This window comes from Nerophis ophidion, linkage group LG10 (assembly GCF_033978795.1).
Source record: "Nerophis ophidion isolate RoL-2023_Sa linkage group LG10, RoL_Noph_v1.0, whole genome shotgun sequence".
Lineage (NCBI taxonomy): Eukaryota > Metazoa > Chordata > Actinopteri > Syngnathiformes > Syngnathidae > Nerophis > Nerophis ophidion.
In genome coordinates, this window is record NC_084620.1 from 26,043,380 (window position 1) to 26,068,536 (window position 25,157).

Genomic DNA, 25,157 nt, shown 5'->3' on the forward strand with positions numbered 1-25,157 from the left:
TCTGTGCTTTTTGTGGTGAAGAGGACCAAAGATGATTTTTGTCCTTTCTGACTTAGAAATGTTGTTACAATGTTGCGTGGCGACAGGGAGGCAATGAGAGCAGGACAGCGGGAGGTGAAACGACGCGTGAGGGAGGCTAAGGACAGCTACACGAAGAAGCTGTAGCAGAAGCTGCAGCAGAACATGAGGGAGGTCTGGGAAGGTGTGAAAACCATCACAGGTCACAAGACAAAGACCAGAGCTGTTGTGGGGACAATAGAGAGGGCCAATGAGATGAATAACTTCTTCAACCGGTTGAACCACCCCGTGTCCTCTCCACCCCCCACTCCCCATCACAGCCAACCTCTCTTCTGTTCCCCTCAACGCACCTCCCCCCCAGCCATGGCAGCACCCCCCTCCACCACCTCTACGCAGACATTAGTCATCTCTGTGGACCAGGTCAGAGGTCAACTGAGGAAGCTACAGTCAAGGATCTTCAACCTTAGCCTGCAGCTGGGGAGAGTGCCCACCCTCTGGAAGACGTCATGCATCGTTCCAGTTCCCAAAAAGAACTGCCCCGGTGAGCTGAACGACTACAGACCAGTGGCGCTCACTTCTCATATAATGAAGACAATGGAGCGGCTCTTTCTCAGCCTCCTCAGACCACAGGTGCAACATGCCCAGGACAGCCTGCAGTTTGCGTACCAGACAGGCGTTGGTGTGAAAGGATGCTATCCTTTACCTGCTGCACAGAGCCCACTCACACCTGGATAAGAGAAATTGCACTGTGAGGATCCTGTTCCTGGACTTCTCGAGTCCCTTTAACACCATCCAGCCCCGCCTCCTCCAGCACAAGCTGGACAGAATGCGAGTGGACCCCTGCCTGGTTACCTGGATTTTGAAATACCTCTCCGACAGGCCACAGTACGTCAGACTGAAGGACATCACGTCTGACACTGTGATCTGCAGCACCGGAGCACCGCAAGGAACGGTGCTGGCCCCTCTTCTCCTCACCCTGTACACGGTGGACTTCTGCTACAACTCAGAGCTGTGTCACTTCCAGAAGTACGCGGATAACACAGCCATCGTCGGGTGCATACGGGACGGCAGAGAGGAGGAGTTTCGGAGCCTGGTGAGGGACTTTGCTGTCTGGTGCCACACGAACCTCTTGCAGCTCAACTAGCTTTTTGATCTTCCATCCATCCATCCATTTTCTACTGCTTATTCCCTTTGGGGTCACGGGGGGCGCTGGTGCCTATCTCAGCTACAATCGGGCGGAAGGCGGTGTACACCCTGGACAAGTCGCTACCTTATCGCAGGGCCAACACAGCTAGACAACATTCACACTCACATTCACACACTAGGGCCAATTTAGTGTTGCCAATCCACCTATCCCCAGGTGCATGTCTTTGGAAGTGGGAAGAAGGCGGGGGGGACTAGGATGACGGGGGATGCAAAACAATAACCTGTGCAATACTTTGTCATAACATGGTCACTACTGCAACGTTTCTCTTGTTATATTCTTATTTTACTGTTATATTTTTATTCCCATTTTTACTTTTTATTTGTACCCGGAGGGAACCCACGCATTCACGGGGAGAACATGCAAACTCCACACAGAAAGATCCCGAGCCCGGGATTGAACCCCAGACTACTCAGGACCTTCGTATTATGAGGCAGACGCACTAACCCTTCTTCCACCGTGAAGCCATGCTTTTTTATCTTATGTTGTATTTTTCCATTGTATAATGTTTGGTAATGCATTTATTTTTTGTATTTTAATTTTGTATGCTCCTATATGGACCCCAGGAAGACTAGCAGTTGCCTTGGCGTCAGCTAAAGGGGATCCATTCAATAAACAATGAACAATCCATCAAAGGAGCTGGTCATTGACTTTGGGAGGTCGAGTCCATGGTCAGAACCTATTGTGATCGAGGGAGTCGAAGTACAGACCGTGGACTCATTCAAGTACCTCTGGGTTTGGATGGACAATAAGCTGGACAGGACTGTTAACACGGACCACCTGTACAAGAAAGGACAGAGCAGGCTGTACTTCCTCAGGAGGCTGCGCTCCTTCAACATTTGTAGAAAACTCCTGTGGATGTACTACCAACTCCTGTGGATGTACTACCAGTCTGTGGTTGCCAGTGTTCTGTTCTACATGGTAGTGAGCTGGGGGGGCAGTACATCTAGGAAGGACAGCTCCAGACTGGAGAAACTGATCATGTGGGTCGGTTGTACAATCGGAATGAAACTGGACTCACTGGTGGCGGTGGCAGAGAAGAGGACTGTTGACAAACTAGTGAGCATCCTGGATGATGCCAGTCACCCTCTGCATAGCGTTATCAGTAGCCAGAGGAGCCTGTTCAGTGCTAGACTGCTTCATTCCAAGTGCAGGACTTAAAAACTAAAAAACTCCTTTGTCCCACACGCCATTAGACTGTACAACTCCTCTCTGGGAAGGGGGGCGGGGGGAACTAGGATGACAGGGGATGCAAAACAATAACCTGTGCAATACTTTTTCATAACATGGTCACTACTGCAACGTTTCTCTTGTTATATTCTTATTTTACTGTTATATTTTTATTCCCATTTTTACTTTTTATTTGTATTCTTATTGTAATATTTTTCTATTTTGTATCCATTTAAACCTCCATTATTTACTTTTTGAATTGATCTCAACTCTGTAAACTGCTGCTGGAATTAAATTTTCCTGAAAGAACTCTCCTGAAGGAATCAATAAAGTACTATCTATCTATCTATCTATCTATCTAATGTGATGGGGTGGATCTATATCATGTTTATGAAGCTTATTTTTCCCCTGTGTCTGAAAGAAAAATAGCGTTGACGACTTCAAGATTTGAAACAGTGCACATTTTCAAAAGACCATTTCTGATACTTTTGAAGAGGGAGAAAAATAGTTCCTCAGTGTTTGCTCGTCCAATAACAATGTCGCTCCAGTTTGGTTATTAAACAGGCTACGGAACGTGAATGAAGTATTGTTGACGGTTTTTGAATGCATTTTTAGTGGTAGAATTGATTGCTCACATAAGCTGCATTATTAGCAAACAAGAAAGAATCTATTTTATATTTTAGAAAGAGGAAAAAACAAACACTTTTATTCTTCTTGTCTCTCATAATGATTGTGAACGATAGGCAAAATTACAAAAAAAGTGCAGTTCCCTTTTAAGCTTAGGTCAGGCTGATTAGAAAAATAAGTACTAACCAAATATACTGCAAAATAAAAGACTCAACTGATTAAAAATACATTTAAATTATTTTGTGCTGATATAAATCAACTAAAGTAATAATGAATGTTAACTAAACTGTTGATAAAATTAAACTGCAAATGAAACTATAAATTCACCACTTTAGTCATATTTTTTGCGCTAAAGAAACTTCTCAATGACGTTTACTCTAGACTTCTTCTGTTTGCTTGAAATTTTCATTTCTGCCACAAGTGGTGGAAAAGTGTGTTACAAACAAGTTGGCCCATAAGGACCACAGCTGAGAAAAATATGTTTCTTGGGGGCCCTCTAAAAGCTCAACAAATGGCCCCGGTCCAATGTTTAAGAAACACTCTTCTAGACCACAATGACGTGCTTTAAAAGGTAGCTTAAAAGCATCACACGTTCATTTGAAAGTTATAAGGAACACTTTTTACAACTTTTACCGCAACTTTCTGAAATAGCTGCGACAAATTCAGGCGTCGTAGGCCACAACAATCACAAGAAAATGCCCAATAGCTGCATGAACAGGGACTGAAAAAGACACCGAATGACAGTAGAGTCTCGACACTAAAAGACCAATCAAGAACGGAATCAAAGCTGAAACATCACAGTGGAAGAATACATGTTGACTGATGACTACTAAAGCCTGGTACACTTCACTGCCCCTCCCTAGTACCTGAGACATGAAGTCGACATCTCCCCTACTGGCTGACTCATGTCAACATACGCAGCTGACCGATTAATAACTGTCGTTTGCACGTTTACTTTTATACAAAAACACTTTAGTGTATCAGTATTTTGTTTTCGTTAATTTCCTTTGAAACATTGTCTTAACATTTAATGTAAAATTTTCAATTGCACTTATATATCAAAGACAAAAAAATAAATAATTAAATGCTAAAGGGAATTTGCACTTTTGGGGAAATTTTGCCTATCATTCACAATCATGAGAGACAACAGATGTATTTTTTATGCCTATAAATCGTAAATAAACGAAAATGAAAATCCGCTTACAATGGAGTCAATGAGGGGTCCTTTTTTCCGCCCATAAAGCCCTCTAAAAAACATTCAAAAAGCACCAACAAAACTCCATTTAACTTTCATGACTTGAATATTAACCAATTATTTTTGATATTGTTACTATAAACGCGAACGCAGACAAACTTTTTAGCGGCGCATTGTCACAGAGCGCTACCCAGCTTGTTGATGCTATGTTGACGTCATTGGCTGTTTTTGACCCTTACAGTAGAAGTATGGGGATATAATCCGACAATTTGGTTAACTTTAGCCTCCAGACCGTGGAAATGGCGAAAAAGACCCCAAAAGATGATTGGTTCCACACTTCTTTCTTCTTAGCGAGGACAATTACCGTATTTTTCGGCTTATAAGTCGCTCCGGAGTATACGTCGCACCGGCCCAAAATGCATAATAATGAAGGAAAAAAACATATATACCTCGCATCGGAGTATAAGTCGCATTTTTGGGGAAAATGTACTTGATAAAATCCAACACCATGAATAGACATTTCAAAGGCAATTTAAAATAAATAAAGAATAGTGAACAACAGGCTGAATAAGTGTACGTTATATGACGCATAAATAACCAACGGGGAAGGTGCCTGGTATGTTAACTTAACATATTATGGTAAGAGTCATTCAAAAAACTATATCATATAGAACATGCTATACGTTTACCAAACAATCTGTCACTCCTAATCGATAAATCCGATGAAATCTTCTTCCTCGATGTCGCTTCTAATCAACTCTGCCAACTCCAAAGGTATGCGCCACTTCCTCTTGTTGTTTTATGTTGGATATTTCACTACGTCCATCTTGTAATCTGCAGTACATGATTTCCTTTTCGGAGCCATTTTTGTTCAGCCCTTCTCAGTTTTTATAAGTTACCGCCAGCGTTGAAATGATCCATTTTAATAGCTACGACAGTAGCATATAGCAGTTAGCATCTCATGACCCACAATGCACTTCTGCCATGACCCTCCCCCGCCAAATTCTTATTGGTTGACGTGTGTGTGACGATTGCTGCCATGTTCTTTGTCTCTTCGGCGAATGAGATCAATAATATTATTGGATATTGTGTAATCTGCAGTACATGATTTCCTTTTCGGTGTCATTTTTGTTCAGTCCTTCTCAATTTTTATAAGTTACCGCCAACGATGAAATGATCCATTTTAATAACTACGGCAGTAGCATATAGCAGTTAGCATTCAATGACCCACAATGCACTTCTGCCATGACCCTCCCCCGCCGAATTCTTATTAGTTGACATGTGAGTGACAAATGCTGACGTGTGTGTGACGCTTGCTGACATTTTCTTCGTCTCTTCCGCGAATGAGATAAATAATTTTATTTGAAATTTTGCGGTAATGTGTTAATAATTTCACACATAAGTCGCTCCGGAGTATGTCGCACCCCCGGCCAAACTATGAAAAAAACTGCGACTTATAGTCCGAAAAATACGGTATTTATTCTTCATCTATAATTGTACTATATGAACATCAAAGCAGTCTGCATCATAGTGAGAGCAGAAATTGCACAGTAAGTGATGTTTTATTATGTTTGTTGGCTCTCATGAAGTCTGCAGTGAGTGGTAATCAGTATTGTTGTCGAAGGTAAAAGTGAACATTGTGATGCGTTTTTGATAATGCACCGCCAAATGCTTTAAATGTGCAAAATACGTGAATATTACATGTTATTATAAATGTGTCTGTTAGTACATGACATATACACTTACATCATGTATATAAAACCTTAGTGGATAATGTTTTTTGAAGGGCTTTATAGGCAGAATAGAGCGACTTCCATTGGCTCCATTGGAATTGGACTTTTGATCGCATTCATTTACTAGTTAGAATGCATAAAACAAAAAAAAAATACATGTTCTTGTCTTACATAAGGATGGTAAATGATATAGCCAAGTTTGCAAAAAAAAAAAGTGCAGTTCCAGTTTCACACAGCATGTCCCGCCCTCTAACGTTTTTTCTCACAGAATGATGTACCTATGTACGCACGTAACACATGCACACGCATTAGCTTTAGGGGTTCTTAGTTAATAATAGAAATTTAGGTAGTTGGCATTAGCTGTCATTGAATGTACAGTACAAGCCAAAAGTTTGGACACACCTTTTCCTCATTCAATGTGTTTCCTTTATTTTCATGACTATTTACATTGTAGATTGTCACTGAAGAAATCAAAACTATGAATGAACACATGTGGAGTTATGTACATGTTTAATATTCTAGTTTCTTCAAAATAGCCACCCTTTGCTCTGATTACTGCTTTGCACACGGTTGGCATTCTCTTCAAGCACACCTGTGAAGTGAAAACCATTTCAGGTGACTACCTCTTCAAGCTCGTCAAGAGAATGCCAAGAGTGTGCAAAAAAAGTAATCAGCGCAAAGGATGGTTATTTTGAAGAAACTAGAATATAAAACATGTTTTCAATTATTTCACCTTTTTTTTGTTAAGTATTGGTCATGTGGTCATTCATAGTTTTGATGCCTTCAGTGACAATCTACAATGTACAAACCCCGTTTCCATATGAGTTGGGAAATTGCGTTAGATGTAAATATAAACGGAATACAATGATTTTTAAATCCTTTTCAACCCATATTCAGTTGAATATGCATAAAACAAAACATATTTGATGTTCAAACGCAAATTATTTTTTTGCAAATAATCATTAACTTAGAATTTTGTGGCTGCAAAACATGCCAAAGTAGTTGGGAAAGGGCATGTTCACCACTGTGTTACATCACATTTTCTTTTAACAACACTCAATAAACGTTTGGGAACTAAGGAAACTATTTGTTGAAGCTTTGAAATTGGAATTCTTTACCATTCTTGCTTGATGTACAGCTTAAGTTTTCCAATAGTCCGGGGTCTTGTTGTCATATTTTACGCTTTAAAACAAGCGTAAAAATGCCACACATTTTCGATGGGGGGCATGTCTGGACTGCAGGCGGGCCAGGAAAGTACCCACACTCTTTAAATACAAAGCCACGCTGTTGTAACACGTGGCTTGGCATTGTTTTGCTGAAATAAGCAGGGGCATCAATGATAACGTTGCTTGGATGACAACATATCTTGCTCCAAAACCTGTATGGACCTTTCAGCATTGATGGTGCCTTTACAGATTTGTAACTTACCCATGCCTTGGGCACTAATCTGCCCCCATACCATCACAGATGCTGGCTTTTGAACTTTGCGCCTAGAACAATCCGGATCGTTATTTTCCTCTTTGTTCCGGAGGACACCACATCCACAGTTTCCAAGTATAATTTGAAATGTGGACTCGTCAGACCACAAAACACTTTTCCACTTTGCATCAGTCCAAGTTAGATGAGATCGGGCCCAGCCAAGCCGGCGGCGTTCCTTTGTGTTGTTGATAAATGGCCTTTGCTTTGCATGGTAGAGTTTTAACTTGCACTTACAGATGTAGAGACCAACTGTAGTTACTGGAAGTGGTTTTATGAAGTCTTCCTGAGCCCATGTAGTGATATCCTTTACACACTGATGTTGGTTTTTGATGCAGTACCGCCTGAAGGATCAAAGGTCCGTAATATCATTGCTTACGTGCAGTGATTTCTCCAGACTCTCTGAACCTTTTGATGATTTTACGGACCATAAATGCTAAAAACCCTAAATTCCTTGCAAAAGCTCGTTGAGAAATAATGTTCTAAAACTGTTTGGCAATTTGCCTACAAATTGGTGACCCTTGCCCCATCCTTGCTTGTGAATGACTTAGCATTTCATTGAAGCTGTTTTTGTACCCAATCATGGCACCCACCTGTTCCCAATTAGCCTGCGTACCTATGGGATGTTCCAAATAGGTGTTTGATGAGCATTCCTCAACTTTATCAGTATTTATGGACGGCGTGGCGCAGTGGCAGAGTGGCCGTACGCAACCCGAGGGTCCCTGGTTCAAATCCAACCTCGTCACGTCCGTTGTGTCCTGAGCAAGACACTTCACCCTTGCTCCTGATGGGTGCTGGTTGGCGCCTTGCATGGCAGCTCCCTCCATCAGTGTGTGAATGTGTGTGTGAATGGGTAAATGTGGAAGTAGTGTCAAAGCGCTTTGAGTACCTTGAAGGTAGAAAAGCGCTATACAAGTACAACCCATTTATCATTTATTTTATTTATTGCCACCTTTCCCAACTTCTTTGTCACGTGTTGCTGGCATCAAATTCTAAAGTTAATGATTATTTGCACATAAAAAAAATGTTTATCAGTTTTAACATCAAATATGTTGTCTTTGTAGCATATTTAACTGAATATGGGTTGAAAATGATTTCCAAATCATTGCATTCCGTTTATGTTTACATCTAACACAATTTCCCAACTCATATGGAAACGGGGTTTGTAACGAGTCATGAAAAAAAAAAAAAAACGTATTGAATGAGAAGGTGTGTGCAAACTTTTGGTCTGGACTGTATATTCTATCATAACAACAAAATGACTGCAAATGTTTTGTTACTTCTCTTGGACTGCTTTTTTATGTGTGCACGCGTGTACGTGTTGACAAGACCGGGTGAGTTACAGCTGTAAAGGATAGTTGGGCCAGTAAAAAAAAATGTTCCACAGACTTGTAATTGTGAAAAAAATATAGACAGTTTTAACACATATAAGTTCTGGTAAACAACTCCTGGTAACATAAGCCAGCCGGAATGTGTTCTTGATGTATTTTTTGCTTTGAAAAGCATAACTATGAGCAAGTTGCAAACAGCCCCTTTACGTTGACTTCTTGACAACAACTGACCTCACCTTCAGTGGAGATCAGTGGTTCACACAAACACACACAAGCTCTGCCAACTGTAATGCGATCGTTCCTCTGCAATAACATTTGGGGAGACCACGTGTACACACGCTGTGCTTGTGTAAAAACTAATTTAATTGAAGCCATCACTCTTTCTTGCAATAGGGAGCAGATGATAAATTCTTAATGCGAGTGGAGACCTGTTCTATATAAAAAGTGTCCTAAAATGACTTCTGCTGTAATCTGGCGCTAAACAAAGAATTCCATTTAAATTAACTTGACCTTCTTGGTGTTTTGAGGGGAGGGGGCCGGGGACTGGAGTCAAAGCTCCAATGGCCCCGTCCACCACACTTTCACACCATGCTTTTATAGTTAACAGCATCAACATGGCATGACGATTGGCGGGTCAGATTAGCATGACTGGCAGCAGCTACAAACATGCCCAGCAGCGTGCCATCACCGCCTACACTTGGACAGCCGTTTGCCGTGCGCCCCCACCCGGCATCAGGTCTGCCGCTGTTCACACGTCAGCCTCGATTTACTCAACAGGGCCTCGACGTCTGTTTTCACAGGATCAACAGTTCCCCGATGAGGCGTGTCAGGTCCTCATACACCTGTGGTCCTGCTTAGACAAAAAGGGATGTAGAAGACGCCACACGACCCTCACCTCAGTCGGTGACGAAGACGCCGTCAGAGAGAAACATGCACGCGTGCTCGTGACACGTATGAGTCACGCTCCAACGCATCAAAACTAACAAGCTGGCACGCGAGGGGTTACCGAGCAATCAGGGCTTCACGGTCGAGCAGGTTTCTGAAATCAATCCGTTTCACAGACCAGACGGATCTCAATGAAAACAGGCCGTGGTGATGAGCAATGATGTTGCCATGACAACAGGGAGGCTGAGCGTGCAGCCCCGGCTTTGGTGTCTTGAGGCGTGCGGCAGGCAGCACCCAGACGGGGTTGGATTTTTAACCTCTTAAGTGGCAGAAAGCAAGCATCAGACTCAGATGAGATCACAGAGAATGGATGGAGAGCGGACATGGCGTGTGTGTGTATGCACATGTGTGTTTGCGCGTGTGTGGGCGATGGTGAGGCATGTGAGGTGAAAGTGGAGGGGGGGGGGGGGCAACAGGCTGTAAAACCTCTGTCTCATTGCGCGGACAATCAAGTTCATATTGTTTTCTTGTTATACAGTAGAACCCGTTTTTCGATGCCCCTCTATTTGACTCGCGTCGACAAAACTGAAGTTAGCCGTTGTTTACACATTGTGACATTGCCCAGAGACATGAGGAGAATGGGCAATTGTTTTGGTGTAGTTTTCCTATTTGACCATATCTTTATCATTTTTTATACAGGGGATTCATATCAGATGGCCACATCTGTCGCGGTTTACCTTACACTTGAAACCTGAGGTATAGAGGGTGTGCACTATCCACGTCAGCCCCCAGTAGATTGTTTAAAGGCCTACTGAAATGAGATTTTCTTATTTAAACGGGAATATCAGGTCCATTCTATGTGTCATACTTGTTCATTTCGCGATATTGCCATATTTTTGCTGAAAGGATTTAGTAGAGAAAATAGACGATAAAGTTCGCCACTTTTGGTACTTCCTGAAAAAGCCTCGCCTTTACCGGAAGTCGCAGACGATGACGTCACATGTTGATGGCTCCTCATATATTCACATTGATTTTAATGGGAGTCTCCAACAAAAACAGTTATTCGGACCGAGAAAATGACAATTTCCCCATTAATTTGAGCGAGGATGAAAGATTCGTGTTTGAGGATATTGATAGCGACGGACTAGGGGAAAAAAAAAAAAAAACGAGTTCCATCCATTTTCTACCCCTTATTCTCTTTTGGGGTCGCAGGGAGCGCTGGCGCCTATCTCAGCTACAATCGGGCGGAAGGCGGGATACACCCTAGACAAGTCGCCACCTCATCGCAAAAACGAGGTAAAAAAAAAACGCGATAGCATTGGGACGTATTCCGATGTTTTTAAACACATTTACTAGGATAATTCTGGGAAATCCCTTATCTTTCTATTGTGTTGCTAGTGTTTTAGTGAGTTTAATATTACCTGATAGTCGGAGGGGTTTGTCCACGGGTGTCTTGACGCCATGTCTCACGGGTGTCGACGGCAGAAGCTCAGCTTTTATCCGGTAAGTGACGACTTTTTAACCACAATTTTCTCACCGAAACCTGCTGGTTGACATTCGGTTGGGATCCATGTCTGCTTGACCGCGCTCTGATCCATTGTAAAGTTTCAGCTCCGGGAATTTTAAACAAGGAATCACCGTGTGTTTGTGTGGCTAAAGGCTAAAGCTTCCCAACTCCATCTTTCTACTGTGACTTCTCCAATATTAATTGAACAAATTGCAATAGATTCAGCAACACAGATGTCCAAAACACTGTGTAATAATGCCGTTAAAGCAGATGACTTTTACCTGTGTGTGTGCGTAGCGCTCATACTTCCTAAAAACGCGTGACGTCCTGCGTACACGTCATCATTACACGACGTTTCCAAGACGAAACTCCCGGGAAATGTAAAATTGTAATTTAGTAAACTAAAAAAGCCGTATTGGCATGTGTTGCAATATTAACATTTCATCATTGACGTATAAACTATCAGACTGCGTGGTGGGTAGTAGTGGGTTTCAGTAGGCCTTTAATATCTTAAAATGTGTTTTGTGGTAATTCCAACTTGGACCACAGTGTCACTTGCTATGTAGAGTGGTGCTTTCCATCATTTTCAGAAGACTGCATTACAAATATAGAGCCAAATGAATCCATTCCTGACTGTATGTTTCATACTCTTATTTAACTTTTGTAAATTCATTAATTTAACTATCTAAAATACTTTAAGATGGTTTCATTCTGTGGTAGAATCCAGGTTTATATTGCCATGCTTTTATTTTGAAGCTTACTTCGCAGTAAACAGGAAGTCACTCTGCATGTTTCAATGCTGTGTAACTAGACAGCATTGATGAAGTGGACATGGACTTTGTCTTCGACATTGACGGGTTGTCGACGAAAAAGGCGTCGACTTAAGCGGGTTCCACTGTATCTCTTTGAATTCGTTACCATCCCAATCCAGCCAGGGCCAACTACAGAGATATAAAAAAGGACAAATACATTAACACATAGGGAAACACATGTAAAAAAAACAACCTTACTTTCTCACGTATTTCTTACACAAGCAGTACAGTTTTAGGACCACATTCACCACAAGAAAAACATGCAACGTTACAAAAGACAAAAACAATTCAAAATTACAGCGAGTAAATTTGACTTTTTGGAACCGGTCCCCAAACGTGTGGTCTTTTCCAGGGTTTCTCCTTGTTCGCATTGGGTTGAGTTTTTTCTTGCCCTGATGTGGGATCAGAGCCAAGGATGTCGTTGTGGTTTGTGCAGCCCTTTGGGACATTTGTGATTAAGGGCTATAAAAGTAAACTTTGAATGATACCAACTTTATTTACTGTACAAACCAACTAAATCTCCTTCATTTAACACATAAGGTTGGACTTTTCTCCTACTTTAGTGAAGTCATTTGCAAAAGGCAAACATGATAGGCTATAGGAGCAAGCAGCTACACAGCAGATAAGCACACAACAGCACACAAGCTAATCGTACATAAAAAGTGTCCTTAATTGAACAGTATTGCAGCCTAAAACACAAAATGTGTCAATATAAACGAGTATCAAAAAATACAGTTGCTTACTAACAGATGCAAAGTCTCCAAAGCAAAAGTGTATTAGAAAGTACCCGGTGACAAAAGTGTGCTGATATTGTAGCAGATTGATATCTGTATCGGCCAGTACTCAAGGCTACAATATTGACATCATACTGTAAATGAAAAAGTTGTATGAGGACATCCGTGCAAGAAAAAGTTATTTTATGAGAGTTTTATTTTGTTAAGAAAAATGTTCATGTTGGTACCTAAATGTAATGTCACAAGATAAAAACTGTCATCTTTAATATTAAGAAAAACATAAATACAAAATGAGTGGACCTCTAACATTTCCCTGAGGAATACCACTTATTTGTGTCTGTCTTTATTTAATGTAGGGTATTACTTTTCAGAATGAAGTGAAACTTTGAAAGAAAAAAGAAGAGATTTAATAATAGGACATAAAATGTAATTGTCAGAATAAAGTGTTAATATTGTGAAAATAAAGACATTGTACTACTATGACTATAGGCCTATTTTTATTTTGAACAACAACTTCCATTCATCCATCCATTTCCTACCGCTTTTCCCTCTTGGGGCCGCGGTGGTGCTGGAGCCTATCCCAGCTGCACTAGCAAAAAGGTTAATAACGTTGTGATGTTATGACAAAAATGGTCAAATTACGAGGACAAAGTCCTAACTATGTGAGGACAAAAACATAACATTAGGAAGAAGAGAAGAAGGTTATTAAAATCAAATTAAAAAAGCTATAATGAGAAAAACGTACGATAAATTGGTCATAATGTAACCATCGTTGTTTTTTTTTAAAGTTGTCGACAATCTTAAGACAAATAAATTGTAATGTAATAGGAATAAAGTCATGATATTTGAAATTGGACCACAATGTCACTTTTTGTGTCAAGTTATGATAAATAAGTAAAAATAGTTTTGTTTTTTTTAAGTTTTAACGTTACAAGAAAAGGGTTGGTTTGAACAAAATTGTTGTTTTTTCGTTAAAAAAAATCATAATGTTAAAAGAATAAAGTTGAATGGTACTGAAAAAGTCCCAATGTTAATAGAATAAAGTTGTAATTTTTTTTAATAGGAGAATAAAATCATTTGTTCAAGTTTCTTCTAGTTTTTATAGTAAATTTGTGATTTTCTTTTTAAAAAATGTGCATTTTTTTCTACATAATTTAATTATTTTATTTGTGCAAAGCACCAAATGTAATCTCTCACCATTCCCAGTGAATTATCTTTATGACAATATAATTTGATTATACCATAACTCTATTCTTGTACTTCCATTGTAGCTTCACCCTAATTTTCCATTTGTCATGTTTTCCATTTTGAAGACACAAAAACGACAGACATTGCCAGCGTTTCTGTGACAAGAGCTAAGAGACGCTGCATGTGCTTTAAAGAGGCTGCGTTTGAGAGGGTAGAGAGAACAGGGCGGCTACAACAATAGAAACAGCGTGGGGAGCCCACGGAAACACGACTGCTGGCATGAGCGCTTGCGAGTGAGTTCATTAAAGGGACAGTGGCGTACATTTGGCCTTTTTTTCTCTCGCCTGGATACAGAAACTCATAAAAACACGTTTTCGGTCACGGGACAGACAAAACAAACAGAAAAAAACAATAGAACAGTTGAGTGAATATGCATGCCAGTTATTGTCTGATACAACCTTTACATGTCAAATATCGAAAAGTTGGGTTCATGAACCAAAAAGAGGAAAGAGGCTTCCTTCTGTATGCTGCCTGCCTTTCCTCAAACTAGATGGTAACTTAGCAACACCTCATATGTAGGCAGTGAAGGCCGTCACCTATTGTACTCAACCTCATTTGTGTGTAAATACCAGCTGACATCTAGTGCCGCAGCATTCACATTGAGGCTGTCTCAATTGGCTCACTTTTTAAAACTCTTTTACAGTAAGTGCATAAGTGCGCTCACACGGAGTAGTGCGGCAAAATGTCAGACGTTGGACTCATTGTGGCCAAAATGGTGAGTGACTGTACAGTGCTGGATGTTTACCACCCTCAATGGTCGCCCTCTTGGCAACTTAGCCCAAAGGGAGCGACCCAGTCGTGTGGTTGCAATTTACAATTATAAAAGGAGGGAAGAAGAAGAATGGGTAAATATTGCAAGCATCAATTCCAATAATTGATTTGGGACAGCACTACAATGTCAAAATGTGCACAGTCAGGAACTTAAGGACACAGTCTACACAGTGTACTTACTGAAGTGTACTGATAGAAGAAATATACTTGGATTTATGAACTTAATTGGTTCTTGAACAGGGTTTTTAAATTCGAAAAGTGTGTATATTGAAGCAAATCGCTCCATAAGAAACAATGTAAACATAAACAATGAGTTACACCCTCAACAAAAGTCCATATTATAGTAATAATATGGACTTGATATACGGTTCTGTATATCAAACAAACATACATAAATAATGAGTTACAGCCTCGACAAAAGTCCATATAATAGTAAGTGTAGTTCATAATATAAAGCGCTACACGGTTCTGTATATCAAACTAACATACATAAATAATGGGTTACAGCCTCGACAAAAGTCCATATTATAGTAAGTGTAGTTCATTATATAAAGCGCCACACGGTTCAGTGTATAAAACTCACATACGGTATTTTCCGGACTATAGAGCAGATATTAGCCGCACCCACTAAATTTTAGAAGAAAAAAATATTTTTCTATGTAATGTAGCTGAGATAGGCGCCAGCGCCCCCCGCGACCCCAAAAGGGAATAAGCCGTAGAAAATGGATGGTTGGATGTATTACCGCATTACCGTATTAAGCTGCATAGATATATGTTGTGGAATGAGTTATTTAAACAGAAATATTCTGTAAATGTTTATTTACATACCTTAATTATTTCCAAACGGTGTCTGTAACACGGTTATAAAACAAAACAGAAGTCATCGTAATGGACCCACTAGCTGCAGAAGCTAGTTTTCCCAATCAGCTAAACAGACTGAATAACTTCACGGTGATGTTTTGGTGAATTTACCGAGGAATTTGCAAAACTGAAACAAGATAAAAAGAATATGCATTGTAAGTTAAGAATACTAACACAGACACCCGGAGACGTGTTAGCAGATGAGCTAATGCTAACGACGCTAGCTTGATTACATTACGATAGCAATTGCAAATATGCTTGAAAACACTCAGACAGACTTCACACATGGGACGGTTTAATAAGTAAGAACTGTTTTAGTTAAACTGTGAAACCTAAACATTGCTTGGAGTGATAAATGAAGAATCATTTCGGGCAGAAACACTATCGGCTATTTTACTTTCGGTTCAAGGCATTGAAAGAGGAAATTCATTTTCAACCCGCAATACCTGCATTGAGCGAATTCGTCCAAAAGATGGCGCCATAGCAAAAAACAATAACACACCTTTACAGTCCTCTGCTTGGGTTTAATGCAAACTATTGAACACAAAACATTATGGGCATTAGCAGGGAAAAAATCCATCAATTAGCTGTACCGTTTTATTAGCCGTAGGGTTCAAAGTGTAGGGATAAAGTGACGTCTTATTGTCGGGAATTTACGTTAAAGGGTGTTGGATCAACATTCTATATAAAAAAACAACTTTGAAGCACCGCTGTTGACACGCACACACACACAATTCACAATCAAACAGGAGAGAAGGAGGAATCTGTAAATATTGCAATGATCATTTCCATTAATTGCTGAGAAGCAAAGTACACAGTGTAAGTCGTCTATTGGAGACGCAGCCTCAATGTTGTTGACAGAATTAACTGATATGGAGCAACACAAACTTAAGCAGTTTACTTCCTGTTTTAGAAGAAAACTAATGCATGGTGTCTAACTTACATTTACTGCATGTGCACATGCATTTTACTCCATGCATTTTTGACTCCTTTGACCTTGAAGGTGCCACCAAGAACGCCACCTTGTTGCGTGACATGCATCCGAATGCCAATGAGAGGCGTTATTGATTGTAACACACAAGGACACCATTAGTCATTTCTACATTTTCTGGTCATTAGCGACAAAAAGCAAGCTGCTGCATGTGTGTCATCAAACGAATACAACTTGATCCCTGCAGTCTAAAGCTAAACTAAACAACCACAATGCTACAAATGTGCTTGGCACGAGCCTACACACCTCAAATACTCTGCTATAAATATCCACCATGGCAGAGAGATAGGTCCTTGTGTGTTCCTACACCTTCTTCTTTAAATATATTTTAAATACACACGTCAGAGTAATAATAAATGTCATGTTGTGGAAATATACTGATCAAATTTGCAACCTTTTAAAACCTACATCTATCCAGTTCAGACAGCATCACAAACAGCTGGAATATGCCTGACTGGATACATTGGGGTCATCTACAACCATATAATTCTGAATGCAGTCTTTTATGATATCAGAAATATGAATACTGTTTATAATAAATATCAACAGGTGAAGCTGAATAATTGGAATTTGGCCGTTTTGTTAGAATAAAGTTCCACCTTAAAAAACACTTGGCTCTCCAAGTACCATCATAATGACATACAGTAGTGTAGTAGGCCTAAATATCCTTTAAAAACAAGGCAGGGGTTTTATTTAAGGAGTATATTTAATATTTTTGGCCACTGTAACATTTAACACTGTTTAAATATTTAATGAAGTGATTCTCTGGCGTGCAATTAGATGGAGCCCGAGAACTACTACAGTTTGAGAGTGACTGTGTGAGGGAATGTTCAGTGCATGTCAAAAGTTTGGAGACACTTTTGCACTTTATTTTTAACTTTTGACTAATGTCGGATGTGCCCTCACAAAACTAGTTAGGTTCCATAGACTAACTCAGTCCGATCAGATTTGTTATAAGCCAAAATCTGATAACATAAAATATGGATTGCGGTTTCACCCTATCAGATATGTTTTGTCTTTTCAAGCATATTCCACAACATATTTGTCTTAAATGAAGCATTTTCAATCACACAAATGGTAAAACGAAGTAAAAATATCAATGCTACAGTAGTGATGGCCACTGGAGGAGACCTAAACAATTTGATCGCTTTGTTCAGTATCATGGCCACTGATTGGCTCAGCCTGAGGCAGCGTTACTATATTGGATTAAGATAGTGTAAAGGTGACTATCAGATGTTATTTCATGTCTAGACAGCTCTCATAATGTTAAAAAGTTTATTTAGAAGGTTTTAAACAGTTGTTTATACCTTGCCATGAAAATATTCGATTTATAATTAATGAGTCCTATACTTTGCGTAATTAAATGTACAAACCCCGTTTCCATATGAGTTGGGAAATTGTGTTAGATGTAAATATAAACGGAATACAATGATTTGCAAACTGATATCTTGTCTTTGTAGTGCATTCAATTGAATATTGGTTGAAAAGGATTTGCAAATCATTGTATTCCGTTTATATTTACATCTAACACAATTTCCCAACTCATATGGAAACTGGGTTTGTATATCCATACACAGTGTGGAGGCACTCCTCTAGGCTAATAATAATCACTTCCATTACGGAAAATAAACTGCAATTCTTTGTATCTTAAGTTCCATTATCAAATATCATTAATACTGGAGAATAAGGCTGAACATATTACACACAGAGGAAGAGAATAATAAACTAGCTTAAACAGAGTGTTGATATTTTTAAACTGTCATAGCACTCAACCGATACATTTATAGTTAATACAATTATATGGTATAAGAATCAGCCGATCTCACGCATGGATGATCGGTATTGGTATCGGCTGCATTAAACCCTAGATCAGTGGTTCTCAACCTTTTTTCAGTGATGTACCCGCTGTGAAAATTTTTTTAATCCAAGTACCCCCTAATCAGAGCAAAGCATTTTTAGTTGAAAAAAAGAGATGAAGTAAAATACAGCACTATGTCATCAGTTTCTGATTTATTAAAATGTATAACAGTGCAAAATATTGCTTATTTGTCGTGGTCTTTCTTGAACTATTTGGAAAAAAATATATAAAAATAACTAAAAACTTGAAAAATAAACAAGTGATTCAATTATAAAGATTTCTACACATAGTAGAATAAATAGACTTAAAGTGCCCACTGTGAGGATTGTAATAGAGCTCCATCTGGATTCATGAACTTATTTCTAAACATTTCTTCACAAAAAAAGACATCTTTAACATCAATATTTATGGAACATGTCCACAAAAAATCCAACTGTCAACACTGAATATTGTATTGTTGCATTTCTTTTCACAGTTTATAAACTTACATTCATATTTTGTTGAAGTATTATTTAATAAAAATATTTATGAAGGATATTTGAATTGTTGCTATTTTTAGAATAGTTTAAAAAATCTCACGTACCCCTTGGCATACCTTCAAGTACCCCCAGGGGTACACATACCCCCATTTGAGAACCACTGCCCTAGATCATGGATTCTCAAATTGTCGTAGGTGTACCTTTTGTAGTATGCGGGCTCCATCTATTGGTTTCTTTATGTTTTATTTTCCTATATTCAAAGACAATGTTACTGTTCAAACTGTGTGTCACGTTTCAGTGGCCAAAACATCAAATCTACTTGTTAAATAAAACCTCGGCCTTGTTTTTAATGAATACTTAGGGCTACTATGCTGCTATACTTTATTGTTGGTCTTTCGGTACCTGGAGAGCCAGTTTTTTTTTCCTCGGTGAAACAAGTTTGAGAAATAATGCACTACATGATTGAATGATTACATTTTAAAATACACACAGAACACACTTTGTACAAATTAAGGGGGGAGGGAGTACAAATTGAAAATGTCAAGTCAAAACGTATCGGTCCTACAGTGGGTCAAAAAAGTATTTAGTCAGCTACCGATTGTGCAAGTTCTCCCACTTAAAATAATGACAGAGGTCTGTAATTTTCATCTTAGGTGCACTTCAACTGTGAGAGACAGAATGTGGGGAAAAAATCCAGGAATTCACATTGTAGAAATTTTAAAGAATTGATTTGTAAATTATGGTGGAAAATAAGTATTTGGTCAACCATTCAAAGCTCGCTCTGATGTAAGGGGGTTTTGGCTCAAAATCTCACGATACATGGCCCCATTCAATTTTGGGATGCAACTCAGTATTCTTCTTCCTCCAAACACGACGAGTTGAGTTTATACCAAAATGGATACATGGATTATACAGCAGAGGATTGGGAGAATGTCATGTGGTCAGATGAAACCAAAATAGAACTTTTTGGTATAAACTCAACTCCTCGTGTTTGGAGGAAGAAGAATACTGAGTTGCATCCCAAGAACACCAAACCTACTGTGAAGCATGGGGGTGGAAACATCATGCTTTTGGGGTGTTTTTCTGCTAAGGAGACAGGACGATTGATCCGTGTTAAGGAAAGAATGAACCGGGCCATGTATCGTGAGATTTTGAGCCAAAACCTCCTTCCATCAGTGAGAGCTTTGAATGGTTGACCAAATACTTATTTTCCACCATAATTTACAAATAAATTCTTTAAAATTCCTACAATGTGAATTCGAATAATTTTTTTTCACATTCTGTCTCTCACAGTTGAAGTGTACCTATGGTGAAAATTACAGACCTCTGTCATCATTTTAAGTGGGGGAACTTGCACAATCGGTGGCTGACTAAATACTTTTTTGCCCCAATTAGTATTAAATTGATATCGACATTTGCAGTATCGCCCACCCCTAATTGAACGCCATTATGTCATATTAATCAATGAAAGTGTAATAAAATATGCATATTAAGTTCTAAAGTGATATTTGGAGTGAGGTTTTTTTCCCCCGCTCCAGAGGCAGCGGTGCGCCCTTACCCGCGCCGCCCGGGAGGAGTAAGGATCCTCGAATAGATTCCAGACGACCGGCCGCCACTTCCTCCACAGACTCCCGCTGCCGTCGGCGGCCACGTCCTCGATGCCGAGCCTCTTGGCCACGTCGTCGTCCTCGTCCCCGGTGTCCACGTTGAGCTCGAACACGTCCAGCGCCTCCTCGGCATCCCGGTGCTGCCGGTACGTCATCCAGCAGCAGGGCTCCACGTCCGTCTCGTCGATGCCCCAGAAGGAGAGCTCCTCCTCGAACAGCGGTCCGCACACATCCGCCGGGCAGTGGAGCTTCCCGGTGCGGTAATAGTTGAGCACGTAGGCGAAGACGCCCGGGTGGCGGTCGAAGAAGTACTCGTTGGTCCGCGCGTTGTACTCGATGAAGCCGGGGACTTGTTGCAGGTGGTCCAGCACAGAGTCGATGTCGGAGTCGGACGCCAGTAGGGCCAGGCGCGTGCCCGGTAAGGTCTTCAGGGTGCTTTTGTACGTCTCGTGTCTGGTGCCCCCCACGTTGAGGATTATCCTCTCAGTGTCGTCGAACTTGCCCATCGCTGTGGATCAGACATGACTCGACGGGCGGCGGTGCGAGTCGGGCGGGTGCAGTCCGGAGGTAACGACGCGCGCGTACCCACGGTCCTGCTCGGAAAGGCTCACTTGGCGTTCTGGAAGGTTCCGACCGGCGCCTTTGCGGTTCTTTACGGAAGACGCGTGGAGGTCGTCCATCCCGGTGGATGTGGATCAGACAATGTCTCACACTTGGTCCAAGCAGGCGGGCGTGAAACGATGCTGCCGTTACGCGCCCTTCCTCTAAAGACGCACACCCACGTCACGTCACTTCTTGAAAACAAATAGTCAACAAAATATGCAATGCTGCCACTTTACATTTGCAGAGGAGATTAGTCATCCGTCATGCAGTGTCGTAATTATTTTAGACCAGTGGTTCTCAACCTTTTTTCAGTGATGTACCCCCTGTGAACATTTTTTTAATTCAAGTACACCCTATAAGAGCAAAGCATTTTTGGTTGGAAAAAAAGAGATAAAGTAAAATACAGCACTATGTCATCAGTTTCTGATTTATTCAATTGTATAACAGTGCAAAATATTGCTCATTTGTAGTGGTCTTTCGTGAACTATTTGGAAGAAATTATATAAAAATAACTAAAAACTTGTTGAAAAATAAACAAGCCATTCAATTACAAAAAAAGATTTCTACACATAGAAGTAATCATCAACTTAAAGTGCCCTGTTTGGGGATTGTAATAGAGATCCATCTGGATTCATGAACTTAATTCTAAACATTTCTTCACAAAAAAATTCATCTTTGACATCAATATTTATGGAACATGTCCACAAAAAATCTAGCTGTCAACACTGAATATTGCATTGTTGCATTTCTTTTCACATTTTATGAACTTACATTCATATTGTGTTGAAGTATTATTCAATAAATATATTTATAAAGGATTTTTGAATTGTTGCTATTTTTAGAATATTTTTAAAAAATATCACGTACCCCTTGGCATACCTTCAAGTACCCCCAGGGGTACGCGTGCCCCCATTTGAGAACCACTGTTCTATGGTATATTATTTATTCATTACTTATTTGTTTACTGTTCTGTTACAGAGAACAAGGAAATTGGATAAAATTGCTATAATATGAAAAGAGGTAGGAATAAATAAGATATGCTTCTTCCTACTCCTTCCTACACGTTAAACCCAGATTCCGATCTAACAAAGGTCTTAACTCATTCTCTTTTATGCCACATCAATGTGGAATGCATTCCCAACAGGTGTAAAAGTAAGTGCATATTTATCCTCCTTCAAAACCACTCTAAAACAACACCTCCAGGCAACTTCAATCCTTTACTAATCCTCCTCCATTCACATCCCACCTCCCCGGATTATAAATAACCTAATGTAAATAATCAAATGTATTTCTAATGTATATACTTGCTCTTATGCTATCTGAACTCACTATGTTCTCTGCTCGCTGTACATATCCTACTAAGTAAGACCTACACTGTTTCAATGTCCATTTCTCTGTTGATGCAATTATTGATGACTGAAGTACTGATATCAACCAAAGCTCCTCCTCCCAACCCCGGATTGTAAATAATGTAAGTAATTCAATGTATATACTGTGACGATTAACTTGTGTGATGACTGTATTATGCTGATAGTATATATTGTACCATGAATTGATTAACGTGGACCACGACTTAAACAAGTTGAAAAACCTATTCGGGTGTTACCATTTAGTGGTCAATTGTACGGAATATGTACTGTACTCTGCAATCTACTAATAAAAGTTTCAATCAATCAATCAATCAATCAATTCCGGACGTGCTGTAAGGAAACAACTGGAATTGTGTGATGCATTACATTGAATAAACTGAAACTGAACTGAATTTGGGGCCACTGATCACTTTTTTGTGAACCCTTTAGAGCAGGGGTGTCAAACGTACGGCCCGAGGGCCGGATCAGCCCCGCGAACAGGTTTTATCCAACCCGCGGAATGAGATTGCTAAGTATGAAAATTTACCAGAAAATTTTTAATGAAAGAAACAGCTGTTCTAAATGTGTCCACTGGATGTCACAATAGCAATTATTTGTATCTTTGTAGATAATGTGTTATGTTCACACTCCTGCCGCCTCGCCTCCTGCTGAGCGCACCGCGGGACACACCCACGGACTTTCCCTCCATCTGAAGTCGCACCTCCGCGTGGCTGCAGAGAATCAACAATCAACACACCTGCCCCTGATGAGAGACGTCTCTTCTTAAGCCAGCGCATCCTGAGATCCAATGCCAGAACGTAGCTACTAGTACAGTCAGCCGATTACGTCTCCAGCTTTCCTTGAATGTGATTCATTGCTCTGTTGTCATCCAGCTTCCCGTCTTCCTTCCCCGTTGTCGAGCTGTGTGTCTCGTCACCCCGGATCCCCTTTGAACACCCTGCTGCCTCTCTGGATCTCGACCTCACGTCTGCCTTTTGAACACGATGCCTCGCTCCAGCCCTTGACTTTCCTGCTGTCTTTGGACTTCAAAGCCTGCCTTTCCCTCTTTGGACTTCCGCCTTGATTCCAACACGTACCTTCAACACCCTCTGGTAACAACTCACATATACTTACCACATAGTCACACTACATTCATTCTGATTACGCACACACCTCACCTACATTCCTGTCTGTCAATAAACACGCTGACAGGTAACAAAGTCACTGTCTCCTTCTCCCGCTGTACCGTGACATATTGCTACATATGTACAAAATAAACCAAATGTTAGTACATCAGTCACGAAAAAATATCAAACTACATACAAACTCCGTTTCCATGAGTTGGGCAATTGTGTTGGATGTAAATATAAACGGAATACAATGATTTGCAAATCATTTAACCCAGATTCAGTTGAATATGCTACAAAGACAACATATTTAATGTTAGAACTGATAAACATTTTTTGTTGAAAAAAATCATTGACTTTAGAATTTGATGCCAGCAACACGTGTTTGCTCGGTTCTCATATTATCTTTTAACCTGCCCATTGTACAGCACTTTGGCTACCCCTGTGGTAAATTTTAAATGTGCTTTATAAATAAAATTAATTTGATTTGACATGGGCTTCACGGTGGCAGAGGGGTTAGTGCGTCTGCCTCACAATACGAAGGTCCTGCAGTCCTGGGTTCAAATCCAGGCTCGGGATCTTTCTGTGTGGAGTTTGCATGTTCTCCCCGTGAATGCGTGGGTTCCCTCCGGGTACTCCGGCTTCCTCCCACTTCCAAAGACATGCACCTGGGTATAGGTTGATTGGCAACACTAAATTGGCCCTAGTGTGTGAATGTGAGTGTAAATATTGTCTGTCTATCTGTGTTGGCCCTGTGATGAGGTGGCGACTTGTCCAGGGTGTACCCCGCCTTCTGCCCGATTGTAGCTGAGATAGGCGCCAGCGCCCCCCGCGACCCCGAAAGGGAATAAGCGGTAGAAAATGGATGGATGGATGATTTGACATGGTAACTAAACAAGGGAGCGTAGAGGAACTAAATAAGTCCAAAACTAACAGAAAATAACAAACATGATCCAGACCACAGACCATGACAGTTTGAAACACTTCTCCAGAAGACACCACACAGTGACAAGTTATGTTGATTTACCTCCGAATGGATGACAGTCTTCTCTTTCTGATGTCAAATTCCGAGGTCTTGCACACACCCAAAGTTGGTTTGAGCGTGAGCCGTTTCCGACTTTGCATTCCAAAATGTTTGGCTGGGATAAAAACTGACTCTGTTGACGACCAAGATACAAGACACGTTCGGCAGTTTGCCGGAATCTCATCTATTGGACGTGCTCATATGGATCAATTCCACCAATTGTACTTATTATTCAATGTGGTGAGCCTTTGGAACGGAGTCCAGTTTGTTTTCATTCAGTCCCTTGATTGTTTTCTTTAGTGTAATCCAGTTTATCCAAGACCGCTTGTTGAGTACAGCCATGTGGGCAAAAAACAATGGCTACCCAGCCCCCACAATGCATTTCAAAATCACATGCCCTTTTGAACTCTATAGTTACATGTTCATCCTTTGTGTTCCATTTGCCAACACTTTAGTCTGAGTGCTGGCTCCTCCACCTGTCCCTGATTTAAAATCAGGACACCTGTCCCTGGCTGCCAATCAGGATATTTCTTATGCCAACCTTGTC

At 40.4% G+C, this 25,157-nt stretch overlaps 1 protein-coding gene and 1 long non-coding RNA gene across 3 annotated transcripts in view; one reads left to right on the top strand and one right to left on the bottom strand.

Annotated features, from left to right (window-relative positions):
* kcnc2 (potassium voltage-gated channel, Shaw-related subfamily, member 2) overlaps nt 1-21,270 on the bottom strand; it is a 116,488-nt gene extending 95,218 nt beyond the window's left edge. Inside the window, exon 1 of one of the 2 annotated variants that reach the window (XM_061913200.1) lies at nt 20,459-21,270. In XM_061913200.1, the coding sequence (XP_061769184.1) occupies nt 20,459-21,013 (555 nt within the window). In that variant the 5' untranslated portion in view covers nt 21,014-21,270. The remainder of the gene's footprint in view (nt 1-20,458) is intronic. The other variant, XM_061913199.1, reaches the window with a different exon arrangement.
* LOC133560557 (uncharacterized) lies at nt 20,413-23,747 on the top strand. The gene is made up of 3 exons (XR_009808484.1): nt 20,413-22,992; nt 23,088-23,277; nt 23,353-23,747. It is a non-coding gene; the product is annotated as an uncharacterized LOC133560557 (long non-coding RNA).
* Nucleotides 23,748-25,157: the final 1,410 nt, after the last annotated feature.